Source organism: Venturia canescens, chromosome 8, assembly GCF_019457755.1.
Source record: "Venturia canescens isolate UGA chromosome 8, ASM1945775v1, whole genome shotgun sequence".
Classification (NCBI taxonomy): domain Eukaryota; kingdom Metazoa; phylum Arthropoda; class Insecta; order Hymenoptera; family Ichneumonidae; genus Venturia; species Venturia canescens.
Genome location: NC_057428.1, coordinates 7,073,810 through 7,093,498, shown reverse-complemented (window position 1 = coordinate 7,093,498; position 19,689 = coordinate 7,073,810). Strand labels below are relative to the sequence as shown.

The following is a 19,689-nucleotide window of genomic DNA, read 5'->3' as shown; positions in this document are numbered from 1 at the left end:
CTGGAATTAAATTAAAACTAACTCACTGACATTGATATGATATTATTTATTGAGAGAGGTATACGCGGGGGGTTTAATTCAATGCTCGAGGAGATATGCACGTGCAAATAACAAGTATATGGAATTGATCCATCACAAGCTTCCACGTACCTTATGTACTATGATGTAAATATTCTGTATGGATGTGCAATGAGAATGCCATTACTCTATTGAGATTTTGAGTTTCTCGAAGGCGTCTCGAATTTTGATATAAACTCTCCAGATCCGACAAAAGGTTATATACTTAAAGTTAATTTGGAGCATCCGACGCACTTGCATGACAGACACAAAGACTTGCCCTTTTGTCCTGAACATGCCAAACCCCCGGGCTTGGCATGAACAAGAAAAGTTACTTGCGATCGTTTTCGATAAAGAGCACTATGTTATCCATTATCGAACTCTACAATACTGTCTGAGTCATGGATTCGTACTCAAGAAAATATATTGGATATTACAATTTACTGAAGCTCCATGGCTGGCAGGCTACATTGATCTGAACACACAATTGAGAACTCGTGCAACGAATGATTTTGCCAAAAATATGTATAAATTAATGAATAATGCAGTTTTCGGTAAAACGATGAAAGATGTGCGCGAACGTAAAAATGTTCCATTGTTAACAGAGTGGAATGGTAGATATGGAGCAGAAGCGATGATTGCAAAACCAAATTTCCACAGTCGCAGTATCTTTGCAGAAGACTTTATAGCTGTTCAATTGCGTAAGCTTGAAGTGAAATTTGACAAACCAATATACGTAAGCATGTGGCGTTCCAAGTAATTCACGCAACAACTGCTACGAGGCTACAGTTCCTCGTCTACGCTAATCCACAGCATTTCAACGGTCAACAGCGCAATGGGTATGCAGAATTACTTCAAAAGTTTTCTAAAATTACAAAACCATTGGATTGCACGAAAATAGAGAAAAAAAACACACACAATATCTCACTACATCGGGACAACCGTACAGAGCCGAAGCGGAAAAGACTGCCCGAGCGGAAAGACAAAGCGATAGCAGCAAAGCAGCTATAGACATGTCCATTCTCGATATATCGAAAATATGGTTGTATACGTTTCATCACGAGTTTATGACTCCAAAGTACGGGGATAAATGCTCAGTAATGTATTGTAACGGGACAGCCTTACCCTCTGGCACGATTTCTGGTTTGACAGAAATCTGTCAGAAGAGGCTATGGACGGAGCGCTCTCACGTCAGCGGAGCACCGCCCGTACGACAATAAGGCTCCCAACTTTTCCTTTATCCTCCTCCTTATTTCTATCAAAATTGTACACAAAGAAAGAAAGAAAGAGCATATTATTCCTCGATGTCCAGAAGACAGCTTATCGTAGTACGCTTTAGCGAGGCTTTGCCCGATCGCGTAGCGATACAGCAGTATTGAACACTGGATGTTACTATACCGGACGAAAGTATCCGTTCTTGAAGGTCGAGTTCGAATCAAACTCCTCGAATTGCAAGATGGGGAAATCGGAAGGCTTTATCCGCTCCTGGCAAAACCCGCCGGTCAGCGCACGAACTTGCACACTGACAGCTCTCCTACGTGAGAGAGGAGGATCTAAAAAATCCTAAGTTGCGATATTTGGGAAAGTAATTACCTCCCGAATATCAAAACGTTTCAGTATACAGGTACAGATAGTTTAATATATAAAATTGAATGTGATGACGTTTAACGAGATATGCGAGAAAATTTTTCCAAATTTGATACGAGTCACTATCCCATTGACAATGCTTACCATATTCCGCTTGTCAATAAAAAGGTTTCGGGTCTCATGAAGGACGAGAATAATGGATCCATTATGGCGGAGTTTGCAGGGCTCAGGTAAAAAATGTACGCTACGCGTATCGAGGGTAAAAAAGATGTAAAGAAGGTTAACCCTTTAACGTCCAAAAGACACCTTTCGCATGTACCATTTTCTACGGGATCATTCACTATGAAAACGTCGTCGAAAAAATTCGTAAGCTTCCTTGTCGACTATTTTCGAGGGTGCTCTTTTCAATACTGCCATTTAAATTTAGCTAAAACCCTTGTTTTTTAATATATTTTTGTAAAATAAAGCAAAAAAGTCGCAATTTTCGAGGTCCGTTTTTTTTTTTCAATCCACGATTCGGAAGTATTATCATATTATTTTCCAATAATTAAGAGCATAAATCGTGTCCTCGATGTTTCTTTCGAAGTATGTACTTGGTTTTTTCCTCCTTAAGCTTACCATTGCCAATAAACGGTAAAATAGCTGAAATAAAATGTTTAATTTTTAGGGCTGTAACGTAATATTTTCCCCGATGGGTACGATCACGTCCCTTCTCAGCTCACCCGTCTCGTCCTCTCGCACCACTCTCCGGCCATGAGAGTGAATTGGGCGCCAGGTACGAAGTACCGCCGATTACTCGACTTTTGATTCATTCACTCTCAACGATGGTAACGTCAAATAATATAATGTACGACACAGAGGGAACGAGAGACACGCGTGACTGAGGACGGTCCGGCTACTCAGCTCATCTGAGGTACTGAAAGGTAGAGGGGGGGGATCCTTGGGGAAAAGGTAGCAATTCGCAACGCAAAAAAATATAAGCCAAGACAAAGCAGAATTCTGGACATATTTCAGGCTTTATTCAAAGTGACCGAATAAGTTCGAATACAGCAAAAGAGATAAATTATAACCGGGTTGAACTCGATACAAAATAAAGTTTGAGTGAAATTAATTCGGGGGGCGGCATCAGGTCGCAAAACTTTGACCGCTCGCGCAGTAACGAGGGACTTCGCGCGGGGCGCGCCCGAATTCATCGAGTAATAACGTGATTAACGATTCGCCTCGCGGTCTCCCGGGTGCCGTAGGTAATCGACAACCGCTGCTCTGGCGTGCAGGTAAAAGGTAATCAGCCGTCCGCCAGGCGGATGCTCTAGGTAAAAGGTAAAAGGTAAGCAACGCCAGAACAGCCGGCGCCCTAGGTAATCCAAGGTAAAAGGTAATTAGCACCCGTTCGATCGCGAGGAATCCGGCGATACGCGACGAAAGGTAACCGAAGGTAACAGCGGGACGAACTTCGGCCAAGCGCGAGGTAACGCCGAAGTTCCCACGCGTTCAGTGGAGGTAATACGAGCTGACGCGAATAAAGAATGCGATAAAATAGGGATAATGAGCGTCGGATTAATATTGGCGAAGATAACAGAGATGATGCAATAATACGTGGTAATAAGGCTCGCAGAAAAAGGTAACAGAAAAGACGGTAAGCGTCACACGAAATAGAAAAAGAACAATATAGGCGAAGGTAAAAATAACGGTTGAAAAAGATTCGATACGAAAGACAAAATATAACGCCGTATACACGATGCTCGCCAGCGCGAGCGAGAGAGACAGAGCGCAAACAAACCGCGAGGTAACGTGCTCGCTAGAGCCTCGGCGCGTGCAGGGAGAGAGAGAGAGAGAGAGAGGCGTCGTCGCGTGGAATATTCCAGCGCGTACGACGCAATTTCACAAAGACTCGAATTCTATGATTGACTCTACATTAGCGCGAAACTGTAAAGAATTGACTGAGACCAAATTAATAACGAAAAACTGATCAAGCTGAGCCCTTCAAAACGACAATATCAAAAGACGGGAAACACGGGAAGTATCGGCCGCAATCTCGCTCGTTACTTCGCCCTCATGCCCCACTAAAACGCAACATAAACTATAAAAACCGGAACTATATTCCGAAACAATAAGCGAAAAGAAAAGGGCTCGACTAGATCAGTGAATTCGGTGGAGATAAAGAGTCGGACTTACCGAGGAACGCTCGCTGCACAAAGGGGGTGGTCGTTGGACTCGACTGGACGCTGACTCACCGGAATGATGTTCGGAACTCGACTGATTGTGCGTGCGAGCGGTCCTCGCGATTCGGCGCTGTCCCCACCACCGGGCCCCGGCATCGCAGCGCTCTCGCGCTAGGCGCGAGCCCGAGCGCGAGAGCGCTCCTCATTTTCAAATGAGGAGCGCGCAATGAACGTAATTGTGGTTACGCCCTTTGCCTGAACGGATTAATAACAACTCACCTCTTGCCCTCACCTTCCCCGCTCACTCGGAACACTCCTCTCGACTTGATAGCCGTGATCCGGGTGTCTTTCCTCTTGGGGATCCGGCGGGCAGCTCCGGAAGGACGAGGGGAGGCCTCCCTCACGACTCCGGACGTCTCGGAGACGTGGTGGGCCCACAAAATAAACCACCAGGTACAACAGCACCTCGCCTCCAGAAAAACTCCCCCAGATCCCACCTGACACCCGAATCCACGGTAGTGCGGGCGGTGCAACTCTGGGTTGCTACAGCGGGAAAGACACGGGCGGCGTTCAAAATATGGCCTATGCCAGCGTGCTCTTTCAGCCGCCCGCAAGTCGAGAATGTTATTCGATGCTCGGTGACGGTGTGAGAGGGGTGATCCTTATGAGCGAGATCGGCTCAGACCATCGGCGAGCCTCAAGCAAAATAATACTGATGGGGGGAGGAGGGGGGACCCCGGCGGGTGGCAACCCCAAATCACTCCACTATTACACGAAGCTGTCAAAACAAACGTCATTAGGGCTCAAAACAGGCAAACTAAAATTCTCTCTCTCTTCTTTGCACGCGGAGGTAACAGAAGGTAAAACAGGTAAATTACACTAGCAAGGTAATACACGGGTTACTAAACTAATACTTAAAGATACGTGACGCTGAGTCTCGTTCCGAACATCGCCCCATGAGTCGAGGAGCGTCCAAAAATGGACCGTAAATCCAGTCCACTGGTCGACACAGATCGTACGAGTGGCGGGGCAGAAATGTCACGTCACAGGGCATACAAATTTTGTGAGAACAAGTTTCTTGAAGTTTATGTATAAATCGTACACGGTGCTTTAGGTTTTTCGGGTCGCTGATCATAAATTTGCAATTAGTTTTGCAAAATTAATTTGTTTAAATAATTTGTTTAAACAAATTATAGTAAAAAATGAAAAAATTGCAAATTTTTTTCAAAATCGCGATCTACGCAGAAAAATACGTAAGACAAACATCTTTATAATCTTTTAAACAATTTGTTTAAAAAATTTTTAAACAAACTATGACGAAATATCGGATTTTTTCAAAATCGTTTTTCACGATCAATAAACCATCAGTAATATGTTTCCACTATTTGCATGAACAAATTGTTCGAATTGTTTAAACAAATTATGAAAAAAAATGAAATCTCCCAACATTATTCCGAAAATCGTTAACTACGAAACATAGAACGCAGACAACGAGTTGTCATAATAAAAAAAAATACGACCGAATGGGAACTTCCGAGAATCGTTCTCCAGATATAGCTGTCTATAAGAAATCATACATGAAAAAAACATTCAGTAAATTTCATTTACTCCGCTTGTGCAGCTAATTAGTTCAAATGGAATTTTTCTTTACCATGTGTAAAATACTAATGTTGTAGCTTTCTAGTACCATGCTTCGTGAATAATTTGATTTCGTGTCAAAAAATTATCGAGAAGCTCGTGTTCCAACTGCACTTTTTTCAGTAGTGCTCCGGCGAAAGGCCAAGCATGCATGGTTCTATATGGTGATCATAAAAAAGGTTAAATTGATAATCACGGAGAGTTTTCATTACAATTCCAACAAAGTAAAATTTGAGTTCGAAATAAAATATATCCGCGTGTGTGTATGTGTGTGTATGTAAATACCTAAAACAACTTGCATGCATGATAAAACGATTTTTATTTTCAAAAAAACTGATTCGGCTTGAGATCGTCACCCCCTGTGGCAGGCGCATTTTTTGGGGTTTTTTCGTGATTTTTTTGCCGCGAGAAAAAACATAGACTTGAAATTTAAAGAAATTGTTCTTTGGTATTTAAACTTTATGACAGAATTTTTTAACTCTGATGTCTCGGATTAATTCGGTGTAAAATTAGTCCACAGGATCCCATATGTTTCTTCATGATCTTCACGATTCCCGGAGGTTCCGTTTATCTGCGATCAAAAAACCAAGGAGCGTTTTGATTTGTAAAGCAATGGCTATCGCCTGAACTAAAATCATACAGAAAAATTAAAAATTGAAGGATTATCGAGCTATGCAACATTTTGAAAAATTGAAATCAGGTGTTTTAAAATAGAAGAATCCTTCAATTTTTAATATTTCTGTATGATTTTAATTCAGGTGATAACCACTGCTTTACTTATCAATACGCTCCTTAGTTTTTTGATCTCAGATAAACCGATCCCCCAGAATCGTGGAGACTATGAAGAAACATGTTCCTCTGAAGTAGCTTTACAGCGAATCTACCAGAGATATCAGAGTTAAAAAATCCTATAGAGTTGAAATACCATTGAATATGATGAATACCATGAATACCATGAAATACTCTTCAAATTTCAAAAGGCTATATTTTTTTCCCTGCCGCTATAAAATCCCTAAAAAACCCCACAAAATCCGGCTGCCACACCGGGTGACCACCTTATGTTGGATTTAATTATTTCAATCTATCAATATCGCGTTATCTGAAAAAAAAATTCGAATGCCTTGGTCGTTGAAATCCTGTCGTTATTTAACGACATTGAAATTTATAATTCGTTGCGATTTTTTGAGTTTTTAAATAAATTAGTCGTAATTTGATTAAAAAATTTTTGTTCTTTTTTTTTATATCTCTTTCAACGAGACGGGGAATAATTTTAATTAAAAATTTATTCAATAAATGTCGTTTCGCAAGTACATTCTGATGGGTGATAATCATACGTTACTCATGTAGTGTGCATTCCTTGGAACGAACAAAAAATGAATTAACGATAACAGAATATTATCTATATTGTGCCCTAACATGAAGAATTTGATTTTCCAATATTCTGTAAAATTTTTTCAAGTTTACAGTGCACAAAAGTAGTCACATCAAATCATAAGTAACAGCACGAATGCTGTTGAAAAATTGGAGACAAGTAAATTTATGTTTTATGCCACCTGGACAGTAGTCTCAGTGAAACCCCATGTGCCACTCGTGTAGTTCAAAACACAAATACACGATGATTTATAAGAAGCTGTTCGATCTATTCTCTCGAAACTCGCTTCAAATGGGCAATGCATTACTGAAGGTTGTAAAAAAAACCATTCCAAACGTAATGAATAAAAAAAATGAATCTTCTAAATCTTGGTAATGTATGAAAAACGTTTGATTCAAAGGAACAAAACGTTGTTCAATAAATGCAAAAGTGACGAGTACATCGGATGACGAATGAAAAAAATTCAAAACAATGGTATGTAAAAAAAAATTACGAAACCAACTGTAAATAATTTCAACAAAACAATTAAGAAAAGCTTTCACAAATTATGAAAAAACATTATATTAAAAAAAATACAAATCCGTAAATATATTGTAAAGGAAAAAAAAATTCAAATAGAACGTGAGAAATTCATTCCTACGGGAAGCATCCGGAACTTGAGAAAGTTCTAGTTAATCAAAAAAGTTACCATCTGAGTTATGTGCAGCACTAAAATTTATAACATCAATCGGAGAATGAGTATTTTATTAGTATATAATCCACAATTTTTCACAATATGAAATTGTTCTGAGAAGCGTTCAAATCCAAAAAAAATCAGGATCCCCTGGTATTCATAATATTCGACGTCGATTTCGTATCGGTACAAATGATGTTTAAATATGTGCTAAAAGTACTTGTCCGGCCCAATCATTCAAATTGCTCATTCAAATAAAAATCAAACTAGACGTTAATTGATGCGTTATTTTTATGAAACTAGCATTAACGCTGGCGTTACACGCCCACTTGAATTTGGACATCATTCCACTTATTGTTTCTATGGGCGGTCTTCAAATAATGACCCCGTTATTGCGCAATAAATTTTGCACTTTATTTTTTAGTGAAATCATTGTTGGCAGGAGAATTCCATAATGACAATCATCGCTTTGCGAGCGATCCATTGCGAGTACAAGATCTCTCGTGCATGGTACGTACTCTTCCAAATATTAAAAATCGCTGTTTTCAAGTTCCCAATTCGAATTTCCCGCGACAATATGCGAATTATTTTGCAGCTTTTCTTTCACTCGCAATATTTGCTTTGAAGCATCATGAAGGGAGTTCCAGCGAATTATAATTGGTCTCTTGAGAGCAATTCCCAAACAGTTGCGTAGAGTCTTATTTTGTTTTGGCGAGCGTTGGCATTTCCAGAGAATTTTGCATTTGTTTAAGACTTGAAAATGTATCTTTTGCAATTGTTTCGAATTATGAATCGCTCTCAAGGGATCAGTCATTGCGACGAGGTGTTGCGTGTGACTAACACATCTAAGGTGCTGGGGTAATTTTTTTTCACACGCGTGGCTGAAATTCTCGTCTGGCTCTACACGATCTTCCTCTGAAATTTCGGTCTCGGTCTGGTTTTCAGGATCCGTACCTCTGAATTCATCGCTTGAATCGATTTCATCCATTAATTCATCTGTTGAAGAATAAAAAGGGCAGTTGTAATATTTACACTATCTATCAAAAAGAAACGTGTGCGGTAATTAATGTAATTGAATTTCATTTTGATAAAAAACGCCTTTCGTAGATTTTTTCTTATAATATCATCAGTCGTATCTTTTCTCACCAGCCAGCAATTGATCCGAGACATCGACACCGAATTCTCGGAAAGCTTTCACAAAATCTGACCCATTGTCCGTCACAGTTACTCTGATATTTAACGGGATCAAAGCAAATGACGAATGAATTTGCTTTGGTTGCAATGGCGTCGAAAGAGTGTGTCCCGGCAAACCGTCTGCATGCAATAGCTGCGGATTTACGGGTCAGTGTTTGTGGATCAATCTGTAAATGAAAAAAAATCATATGGATTTGTAACATTTTTTTGTCTATTTAAAATTTGAATTGACAGTTCCGCGTGACTCATCGTCCAAAACGTTGTACATTATTTTCTAATACTATTGACCGAAAGAAATACCTGTTTCCAGTTTTCAATAAAAGTATGATTCAGAATATTTTTCTTTTTCGATGTTCTATTAATATTATGTTTGATTACATTTTTTTAAATGGATTGTTACTATATAATTTGGAAGTGATTCTTTTCATACGGTTCGAAAATCGACGTGTTTCTTTTATAAGGACACAATAAATTAATTTTACGGTCGGCATGATGAATCATTAATAGCTGATTCAATCTCGAAAAATGATAGAATTTTTCCGAATGGAAAATCAAAAAATGGTTTAACAGGCAATTTAGTGACCAATTTTGAAATTAACAGAGCATAAACGGTTTAGAAATATTTTATACGCTGCTCAATGTCAAGCTATTTCCGGTGCAGAGAGTAATTATATTGACATCATTAGAGGATATTTGCATATGACATTTTATCGCTCTATTCGTGAGAAGTTGAACGACGATATGCGATTAAAAAAATAATGTAAAATTTAGGACATAATAGTACCTCTATATGAGGGATTCTCTGTCAAACCGGCCACTTTTTTTTCGACCATCCCAGATCTACCCCATAACTGATTATATCAAAGCACTACTGAAAAGCACTCTATGAGAATTTTTCAGATTTTTAGATTCATAATTTTAGAAAATACTGTTTTTTTTCAAATGAATACATCTCGGAAATTTGAAGTAACTGAAAAAAAATGTTTTCACATAAAAGTTGTAGTTTTGTGTTGGCTTTCGAGCGGACGACTCGAAATAATTTTTACGTTTTGGTAACGATGACTTTTTACGGAAAAGGGGGAGAATTATTTTTTTTATTCAGAAACAGCCATTTTTTTGGCTGAAAAAATTACAGTTTTCCAATATGTCTTACGATATCGCAAAAAAATTGCCAAAGTGGCACGGATCGAGATTCTAGAGTAAAAAAATGAAATCACAAAAATTAATTTTTTTTATCCAAAAAAAGCCAGTCTTCTTTGACTGAAAAAAATACAGAGACTTTCAGTATATTTGGCAATTTTTTCGTGATATCGTCAGATATATTGGAAAATTCTGTAATCTTTACAGCCAAAAAATGGCTGTTTCTGAATAAAAAAATAATTCTCCCCTTTTTTCGTAAAAAATCATCCTTGCCAGAACGTAAAAATTATTTTGAGTCTTCCGCTCGAAAGTTAACACGATACTACAACTTTTATGTGAAAACATTTTTTTTCAGTTACTTCAAGTTTCCAAGATATATTCATTTGAAAAAAAACGGTATTTTCTGAAATTATGAATTTAAAAATCTGAAAAAATTCACATAAAGTCCTTTTTAGTAGTACTTTGATATAATCAGTTATGGGGTAGATCTGAGATGGTCGAAAAAAAGTGGCCGATTCGACAGAGAAGCCCTATATAGAATAATATTTGAAATAGTTCTACTGAACAAAATTTTTGCTGCAATCTATTTCGTAACCAAGAAAACTCACCTATGACACTGTTACACCGAGAAACCGACGCTTTATTCCTGTCCATACATCTGCTGTCGTACGGATGAACCCATCATCATTTGCTATTGCGACCATTGCTTCGCGAATTTCTGCAGCGCTTATCGTACACATCTTGTTTATCCGCTTGTTTATAGAATAACGCGTAATGTGCTCCAATTTCTTATTAGATTTTTTTATATTTAGGGCTGTAGGAAATGTCATTTCACACACATTAATTGATAATAATGGGTATTAACGAATAACAATTGCAATTCGGAATTGAAATCGAAAATTTTATAGATATACTTCAACTATTTTGGTATCATAATTATTAGCTGTTTCAACGCATTTTATTAAAAGTTATGCTTTTCAATTTCTATCAAATTTGATTGATTCATCATGCACGCACGCGTGTGTGTGTGTGTGCAATCGTGATGAATCATGAGTATTTAAGGAATAAATTTAGAATAAATCCAATTGTAGAAAATTCGCCTGAATGAAGCTTTTGTGACAGTGTTAATGGGTGCCATACTGTCAAGCACAAATGCAGCAACATTTTTAAAAAAATTTTCTTGATCGAATTGACACCTCCATCGGGCTCGTGTGGGTGAGGCTTTCTGTCCTCTTTTAGTTTTAACGTATCTTCTATACTCCTCCGAATCTTTTGAATGCATGGACTAAGAATATGAATAGATAAACACTTTATAAAATAAAATCAAAGTATAAATTTGCAATTATATGAGAATAACATTGAATTTTTCGAAAGTGTGGAATAGTTGGTGTCAAGTTTGGAATATTCAAAAGTTCAATGTTCCACATAATTTTATATTATAAAAAAAATGACAAAAGCACTTACTTTGAGATGTGACGTAAAGTTCGACGTCGTTCTAATGCTCCCTCCTTTGTATGATTTTGGTGGTGTACAGAGCTGGCATATAGCTATAATTCCACCACTTAGCACTGAATTGTTCAGATCGACTTTAAAATATTTCCCATCAAGCGATTCTCGGCGCTGCGATTTTGAGTTTTTTTTGCGAATCTTGAGAAATCTCGGCGGGAGTTACTGATTCCGTAGCTAACTCGTTAATATCCGTATCCATACGGCTATCAGTATCGATATCATCGGGATCATCGATACTTACGCCTCTTAATTTCATTAACTCTGTATTAAGGCTATCCTCGTTTGCCAAGCCAACAGATTCGAGGGAATCTGCATCGACCATCGAAGTCGTTGGTATCGCATCGTGTTTTGATTTTTTCCGCGGGGGTGAGTCTGTTAACTCTATTTTATCGAGGAAAATGGAAAACAGAAGGAAAGAAATGAAAAAGGAAATTTAATGTCGCAAAAAAAAGAAAATCGAACGAAATTATTATTTTGTTAAATTGCAAATGAGAAAAGTAGAGGAATATATGTGGAATAGAAAAAAATTCTTCCTTTTTGGAGTTTGAGAATAAGAAAAAGAGTGGGAACCTCTCAAAATTATTCGAAATTAATTATTCGAAATTAACGAAAAATGAACAAAAAACAGGATTCAGTTCTTTCTTGAAAAAAATACGATAAAAAAGTATCCTCTTAATATTGTGCAGCAAAAGTGAAAAATAATGGAGTAAATGAATGTATAAATTATCTGTTTCCGATGCAAGCAAAACGTCGCGCGAAATATTTCACCGTCTCTCGAACGAGAACTTATTCGTACTAAACGATTTTAAGCAATGCGAAAGTATGAAAAGGTATCGATAGGTTTAGGCCTTGAGAGCCACAGGATGTGTATGTCTTCTGTTTACGTTTTTCGTTCGTTATTAGTTTGAAAATACAATGCGTACGACCAACTACTTCTGTTTTCATTCACCTCCTTTTGTAAATCACATGTTTAAAACAGCAACACTGAGATGCGAATGAACGGATCACAGACATAACACTTTCTCTGAAAAATAAAGTACTGTTCTTGAGCAAATGTAGTGATTTCCAGTTACTAGATAGTTTTTCAATTTTTTGCAATCTAGTAAGTTTCGATTTTGTTTTACATTATGTATGCCGATTTAGTACAAATAAGTACTTTTTATCGTTATTGAAGCAGTTGTTATTAAATCGAGAAAAAAAAATTAATTTCATTTTTCATTCTTATTCTTATTCGCATTGTTTCCTTAGTCCGCAAAAAAAAAAAAATCAGTTGATTCTTTTCAGCTTGTTACTTTGTCAGGAAAAAACTGTGTGAGATTGTGGAAATTTCGCTCCATTTCCAATATACTCATCGTAAAAACGAAAACGATTCATTTGATTCTATCAAATTGTTTCCATCATTACTTCACACAGTATTGATTAATTATATACTAATCGCTACATTTTTATATAACTCTTTTCGAGCAAAATTACATTTCCTTTTCAATTGGTTTACTTTCATTATTTATTTTTCTTAATGGAATGAAGTCACCGAGTCCAGCACCTTATAAGAAATCAAAACATCTCAAATTCCTGGAAACTATAGCAGTTAATAAGACTTCAGACTACAAAAATTCCTCGAATTGGACGATATGCCAAAGGTACGCTTTCAGCATTAGATCGTTTAAAATAAGACGAAATTATACCTGTCATAATGTTTCACATAATTCTTAAAAATATTTACTAGCCAAATAGCAGCCTCCTATTTTTACGTCAAATGATTCAACAATTTGAACCAATCGTTGCTATATATTTTATTACTCGAAGCACTGCATTATTCAAAGTAATCCCTTAATTGAACTGATGCACTATTTTAATACTCCCTAATATTCATTATGATAGTAATGTATAAAATAGCACTTTTGTATTAATCATTACAATAGTAATGGATAATGAAAAACTTTGGCATTATTTATTATGACAGTAATGAAAAATGATATACTTTTGCATTGTTCATCATTAATTTAATGCACAATGGTTGCGTGCTACATTTGTTATTACCAATATTTTATTACCATTATTTCTGTAATGGGTAATGTATTATTTATAGATTGGAATTTCAGCAACTCTGGATGAGTACATTTGTTTAAATATATATATTTTTACAATATTTCGTTTTAACACATTTCATTTCTAATTCAATATTCATTTCGTATAAAAAACATTTTAATTAAAAATTTATTAAAAGTTTATTTGCAAATGAAATTTTTTCTATATGATATGATTATTGAATCGAAAATAAAATGTGTCGAATTGGAATATTGTGAAAACTTAAGGAAAACACTTTAACCAAAATGCCATTATGTTTTGGTTTTCAATAAGGAATGATATCTGTAAAAACACTTTATAAAAGTAAAAACAACACCAAATCTTAAAAGTCCATAACCTTAAATTGAAAAATAATTTTAAAAATAAATCCTTAAAGTAAACAAATGGACCTTCTAAAAAAGGAATAGAACATTTTTTTAATATCTCATCGTATGTGAAATTTCTACACTTAAATAGGAGAATCAACTTGCTGAATGAATAATCGAAATCATTGCTGTTGCTTGTTGTAAAAAAAAAAATTAAATTTTAATCACGTGTGAAGTTTGAATTGATGAACTTGCCAAAAAATAATCAAAATCGTAATTATTGTTTGTCGCCAAGAATCGAAAGCTCTCGATTTTAATGCCTGCATTGGTTGATATTACCGACCATGCATCATTATTTGTTGGGATTGATTAGAGTTCTGACGGTTTCTGAATCGTTGTTGAACTTTAAAAAAAATACAAAAACTTAGTGTGCATGGTTGAGGAAAAAATATAATATAAAGTGATCGTATATGCATTCTTTACCCCACGGTCTTTTCCTACTCTGTAGCTTTTAGACCCAGGATTATCCTCTCCATTCATCGTAAATCCATTCATCTTTCTAGCCACCGATCGATATCATCCCAAACGTCTAACGTTTCACTCGATGTCTCTCCTCTATTCGATCAAAATGTACATCGTTTTTGTGTCTCCATTTTTAATAAAAATCTCGTTTGCGCAGTTTAGAACCGTTCTTTTAAATTACATATATATCCGATATCTTTCTGGGATTTTTTTACTTAATCATGCACGCGAAATTTTCGCATTGTTTTTGCAGCTCAACAGCGGTCCAGGTACCGTCAGAATTCTGATCAATCGCAACAAATAACGATGCACGGTCGGTAATTTCAACCAATGGAGGCATTAATCAAAAGCTTCTGATTCCTGCCTACAAACAATGGTTACGATTTCAATTATTTTTTGGCAAATTCAAATTCGATTCACTTCACATTCGACGAAAATTTTTTTCTCTTTACAAGCAACAGCAACGATTTCGATTATTCATTCAGCAAGTTTAATTCTCCCATTCAAGAATAGAAATTTCGCATGCAATCGGACATGTAAAAAAATTTCTATTGCTCTTTTTAGAAGCATCATTTTTTTACTTTGAGAATTGATTTTTGATATCATTTTTCATATTAAGGTACAGACTTTCAATATGTTTTGGTATGATATTATATTTGATATGATAAATTTCAGTATTGCAATAATGGTTGCTTTCTGATGGTGACTTTCGCACTTCTAATTGTTTCTCCATCAGAAAAAAATTACAAGAATCAGGCATCGGTTTTTAAAATTTTTTCGAGCGAGGCTTTTGGATGTTAAAGAATCGCAATATTTTAGAGTGGTGTGTTTATTTTTTTTTAACTTGTTAAAATAAATTTCCGTAAAGTTTAGGAATATTTCTTTATAATTTTGTGATATAATGAGGAAACGGGCGATCATGCATCAATGTACTTGTCTGTACGTTTTTTCCCTCATAGAGGATTTTTATGATAAAAAAGAGTCTTTACTAAATTCAAATGGCACGATTGAAAAGAGCGACCTCGAAAATAGTCGACAAGGTAGCTTACGGATTTTTTCAATGACGTTTTCATTGTGAATAATCCTCTACATATGGATACATACGAAGGTGTTTTTCGGGCGGTAAAGGGTTAAGTTAGACCAAGTCTTGAAATACAGCGAATGCACAGGCGCTTAATCTAGCTTTCATTGCACTATAATACAATAAGTCAATAGAAAAATTTTTTCATTATATTATGAACATTCACTGAGAAAATAAATACAGATCCTTTCTAGAAGACGACACACGTACAATATGAGTAGACAACGGAATAGTTTTCACTTGTAATAAAACAAAATAGCGGTTAAACCGATTGATAACGACACATTCTACATATTTCGCGATTGATCCTCTATTGGGCTTATGAAAGTCAGACTGATCACGTTCGAATGTCATTGTGAATTTGTTATGTATTTTTTCTAAGGTTATTTATTCTTCACTATTTTCTCGCATGATGTACTGTAATTCTTATATATATTGACGAAATACAACATATTTAATAGTCGCTACTATTTTATATACCTGTATTACCAACAAATTAATAATTCAATGCATAAACAGCGATTCCTGCGACATGCAAAACTAACGCTTGGTTTTACTTATACTGGACCTATCAATATGTTTATTCATGATACCGAAGTTTTTACGTTTATAACCATCAGTAACTCAGAAATAACTCTGACTATGCCGTTACGATACATGGGTAGAAGTTTCAGAACGCATTCCTGCTATCTGGTCTGAAAATAGCATCGCTTTCAAAAAGCTTGAATCACATCATGCATACTATAGCCGTGTGCCGATATTCTCTGTGAGCAACTCTCAACGATGCATTAGATCAGGGTCACATATAGTTAAGAAATAATAGTCACTTCGCGTGTATACCTGGTTGGTGCCTATGTAGGATAATTTCATCGATGTATGCTACTTTTTGATCCATAGCATTACGAAATCGCATCGAATGAATAATTTTTAAAAAGCAATTGTTTTTCGTATAAAAATCATAAATGACTAATCCAGATATATATGTATAGATACCCTTAGCTTGTTTATCTAATTCCCAGCATCCTCGATTGTATTCCAAACCAGCTCGAGAAACCATTTTTCACGTATTTGTCGTAGTGTAATGGAGTAGTAATGAAATTGCTCAAGCTATTAAAAACACACGAAACTATGAATCGACGACGGAAAGCAACAACGAATGTCTTCAATTCGAGAGTGGTGAGCGATCCCATGAATAGTGGCGCGAGTGAAATAAGGAAAACAGATACCTTTCATTCCAACAACAACCGATAGGTGCATGACGAGCTGCTCGCACCAGAACGTAACACACCACTCTCGTTAGATACAGCCGATCATGGATCGTCGGTATCTCAAAAGCGAACGAAACCTCCGTTGAGGGTTACTCTGGTACTTCAAAAGGTCCCTCGTTCCATTCCAAAGACTACTCGCAATCCTGGCTTTCAAAGGGAAGACATGTTGAAGGATTCCTTGTAACCTTCTCCGGGAGCATCGTTGATCACTAAATATATAACATAACAATAAATATGTAATGGTGACTGGTCGAACCTGTCATCGTTGGGAGAAATTTAACCCGTCAGCGGTCGCGCTATATGAGACTTTCTCTCACACTTTTTTTCAAAATATAGGAAACTACTTTGAAAAATGGGAGAATAATCTCAATTTTTTTTTTACTTATCAAATAACTATTATACTTAATAATAGGGGTCACAAAATTGGAAAAAAAAAAATTTCTTTCCGAAAAAAAAAAACATTTTCTTTCGCACCGCCGGGCAATGTGAGACTTTTTCTCGCGACGCGACTGCTGACGGGTTAAGCAGTAGTTTAAAGAGTTTCCTTAAGGAAGTTGAGGCATTAGAATGAAAATGATGTCACTGCTTTTAAACCGATTGCATCTTATAAAGTGAAGTGTAAAAAAAAATCAGTTAAATTTTCAGACAGTTTAGGAGCGTCGTTGCTGAGAAAAATCAATAACAATTTGGACCAAATAACATGTAATCTTATGGAAGTCAAGACACATTCAGTATATCTCCGTTAAAAATTATGCTAAAAATATGAAATTTTTTGGGCAACATGAGCACGGCTTGATGAATAATGTCAATTTTTTCAGATTTATTAGGAGATTTGCTGAGATTATATTAATAATAATCTGTTTCCCCGTGCAGTTTTTTGAGGCTAGGATCGTCACCGTTCGTGTTTTCGACTGTGCTTTCACCAGTTTTTCGTCTTTTTCCCCAACTTTTCTTTAAAGTGTATGCAACATTGCCAAACTGTAAACTGGCCTAACTTTTCAAAGGTATAGGTCATCACTTTTGGGTAAAAAAATGACTGTACAGCCTCAACTTCCTTAAAGTCCAAAATGTTGTCTATTTTCGTAATTTATGAATGATTACACCGTCACACAAAAAAAAGTGCTCATTACCGAAAACCAGACTCATCAATCTCTACGTATTTTGGCCCGCTGAATCTGAATCTGAGGTCAGATTGGCTGATAGACCCCCACAATTTTGAGTAAATTCTAAAAAATCGCGAAAATAGCGAAAAATCGCTGTTAAAACCATAAAAAAGTTGTCTTCGACCTTACTCGGAGGTCTTTTTTATGTAATTTGATACGCTGAATCTGAATCAAAGGTTAGATGGACTAATCACTCCCAAAATTTTGTGTGAATTCCAAAAAATCGCAAAAATGGCGGAAAATTGCTGTTAAAAGCATGATAAAAGTTGTCTTCGACCTTAATCGGGGGTGTTTTTTATGTAATTTGATGCGCTGAATTTGGATCCGGAGTCGGATTGGCTGATATACCCGAAAACCTTTGAGTAAACTGCAAAAATCGCTAAAAATGGGTCAAAATCGCTACGATGGGTATGGGAAGAGTTTTATTAATCTAAATCGAGTACGCTCTTTTTGTATTTTGATGCGCTGAAACCGAAACCGGACGTGTATTTAACTCATACGTCTCCAAAATATTGCTTCCATGGAAAAAACCGGCTAAAATTGTTCTTTACGAATTTCAAGCAGCTCAATCCGAATCCAGTAGCTAGTAGCCCTGATCATGCATACTTCGGTCGAAAATCATGAGAAATAACAAAAAATAGTAAAAAAAAACGTCAAAAAATAGTTGTTTGAATGTTTTACACATGCATGATTTACATTGAACTGTACACAAAAAAAAGATCTATATATTCTTGATGCAATAACCTAGAAACTGGGGAAAATTATATAAAAAACTTGAATATAAAACTATCGCAGACATGATTGTTCTTTGGTTTACATTCTGCTTAATTGATTTTTTTTTCATTTTCTACAAGTAATATGAGAAGAGAAATTTCTTCATCGATCTTAAACCATCCTTTTCTTGTTACGGATTCGTTTCTCTTTGAACAACCTATGCACCGACCATCTGTAGTAGCTCCTGTAGAGTACGATGTTACAAGAAATCACTCCCATGAATGTGGTAACAGTCCACATTTGTTTTGTTTTGTTCGTGGCAAATTGGAAGTGGAAAAAAACCGAAGACCTTTATCAGACCGATTAAAATCTTTTTATGAGGTTTGCTTCGGTATCAAAATAGTATATATACTGAAATGCGAACTGGATACCCAATATAGTTTATAGTCGGTGTAAGACAATGTTGACACGATGAAATAAGTCCAGAAAGCAAGAGTCCTTGCAATTCACAAAACCTTTGATATGGTCTGCACCGACAGGTCAAAAGAATTGCTATTTTTGTATGATCGACATCATTGGTTTCACAAAAAGTTCCAGAGGAAAATTGTGTACACCAACCAATCAGTGCAGAAACCAGCAAAAATAGTGGGCGTAGATGAAACCGTAATTACCGAACCCATGGATGTGGAGCTTTCTGATAAAGATAGTCATGGAAAATTTACAAATGGTATTGGAGAAAATAATGTATTCGGAACATCAATGGTAAATATGTAGCGATCTCAAAATTGCAACACTGCTCTTCGGTCAACAATCGGGTTTTCTTAATCTCTTAATAATTGCAGAATCATTCTAGAAACCTCTGTTGCTGTGTGACGCTTGCTGAAAAATTTTCCTGAAGAAGTGAGTGATTAGGGCTAAAAGTGTACACGAATGAATTCCACAGGAACCTTAATTCGTTCGCTGTACTTGGCTATGTTAGAAAATGATCTCATTTTTTGTTTTATTTCCAAAATTCTGAATTCCTACAGGAAACGTAATTCATTCACTGTATATGTTACAATAGATCTCATATTTTTTCATAGTTAAAAATTTTTTCAAATATTGTTATTGACAATGCAGATATAGAAAACCATTTAAAACTACGGTCACGACCTTTTAATACTTGGCGTTCCTTTTTTACTTTTTCAATTATTTTTTTTCTGATTTCACTTATTTT

The 19,689-nt window shown here is 36.1% G+C and overlaps 1 protein-coding gene across 15 annotated transcripts in view; it reads right to left on the bottom strand.

The window, feature by feature from the left end:
• The window catches only part of LOC122415452 (uncharacterized), a 181,459-nt gene extending 164,958 nt beyond the window's left edge, over positions 1-16,501 (bottom strand). For 11 of the 15 annotated variants that reach the window (XR_006261927.1, XM_043427583.1, XM_043427585.1 and 8 more), the window contains exon 1: positions 16,322-16,501. Coding sequence is in view for 10 of the 15 variants with exons in the window: in XM_043427583.1 (XP_043283518.1) it covers positions 16,322-16,385 (64 nt within the window). In the remaining 5 variants the exon portion in view is untranslated. Of the gene's footprint in view, positions 1-7,723; positions 8,486-8,635; positions 8,851-10,431; positions 10,638-11,287; positions 12,357-16,168; positions 16,211-16,321 lie in introns of those variants that run through there. The other 4 variants (XR_006261929.1, XR_006261930.1, XR_006261931.1 and 1 more) reach the window with 4 other exon arrangements.
• Between the last annotated feature and the right edge of the window lie 3,188 nt (positions 16,502-19,689).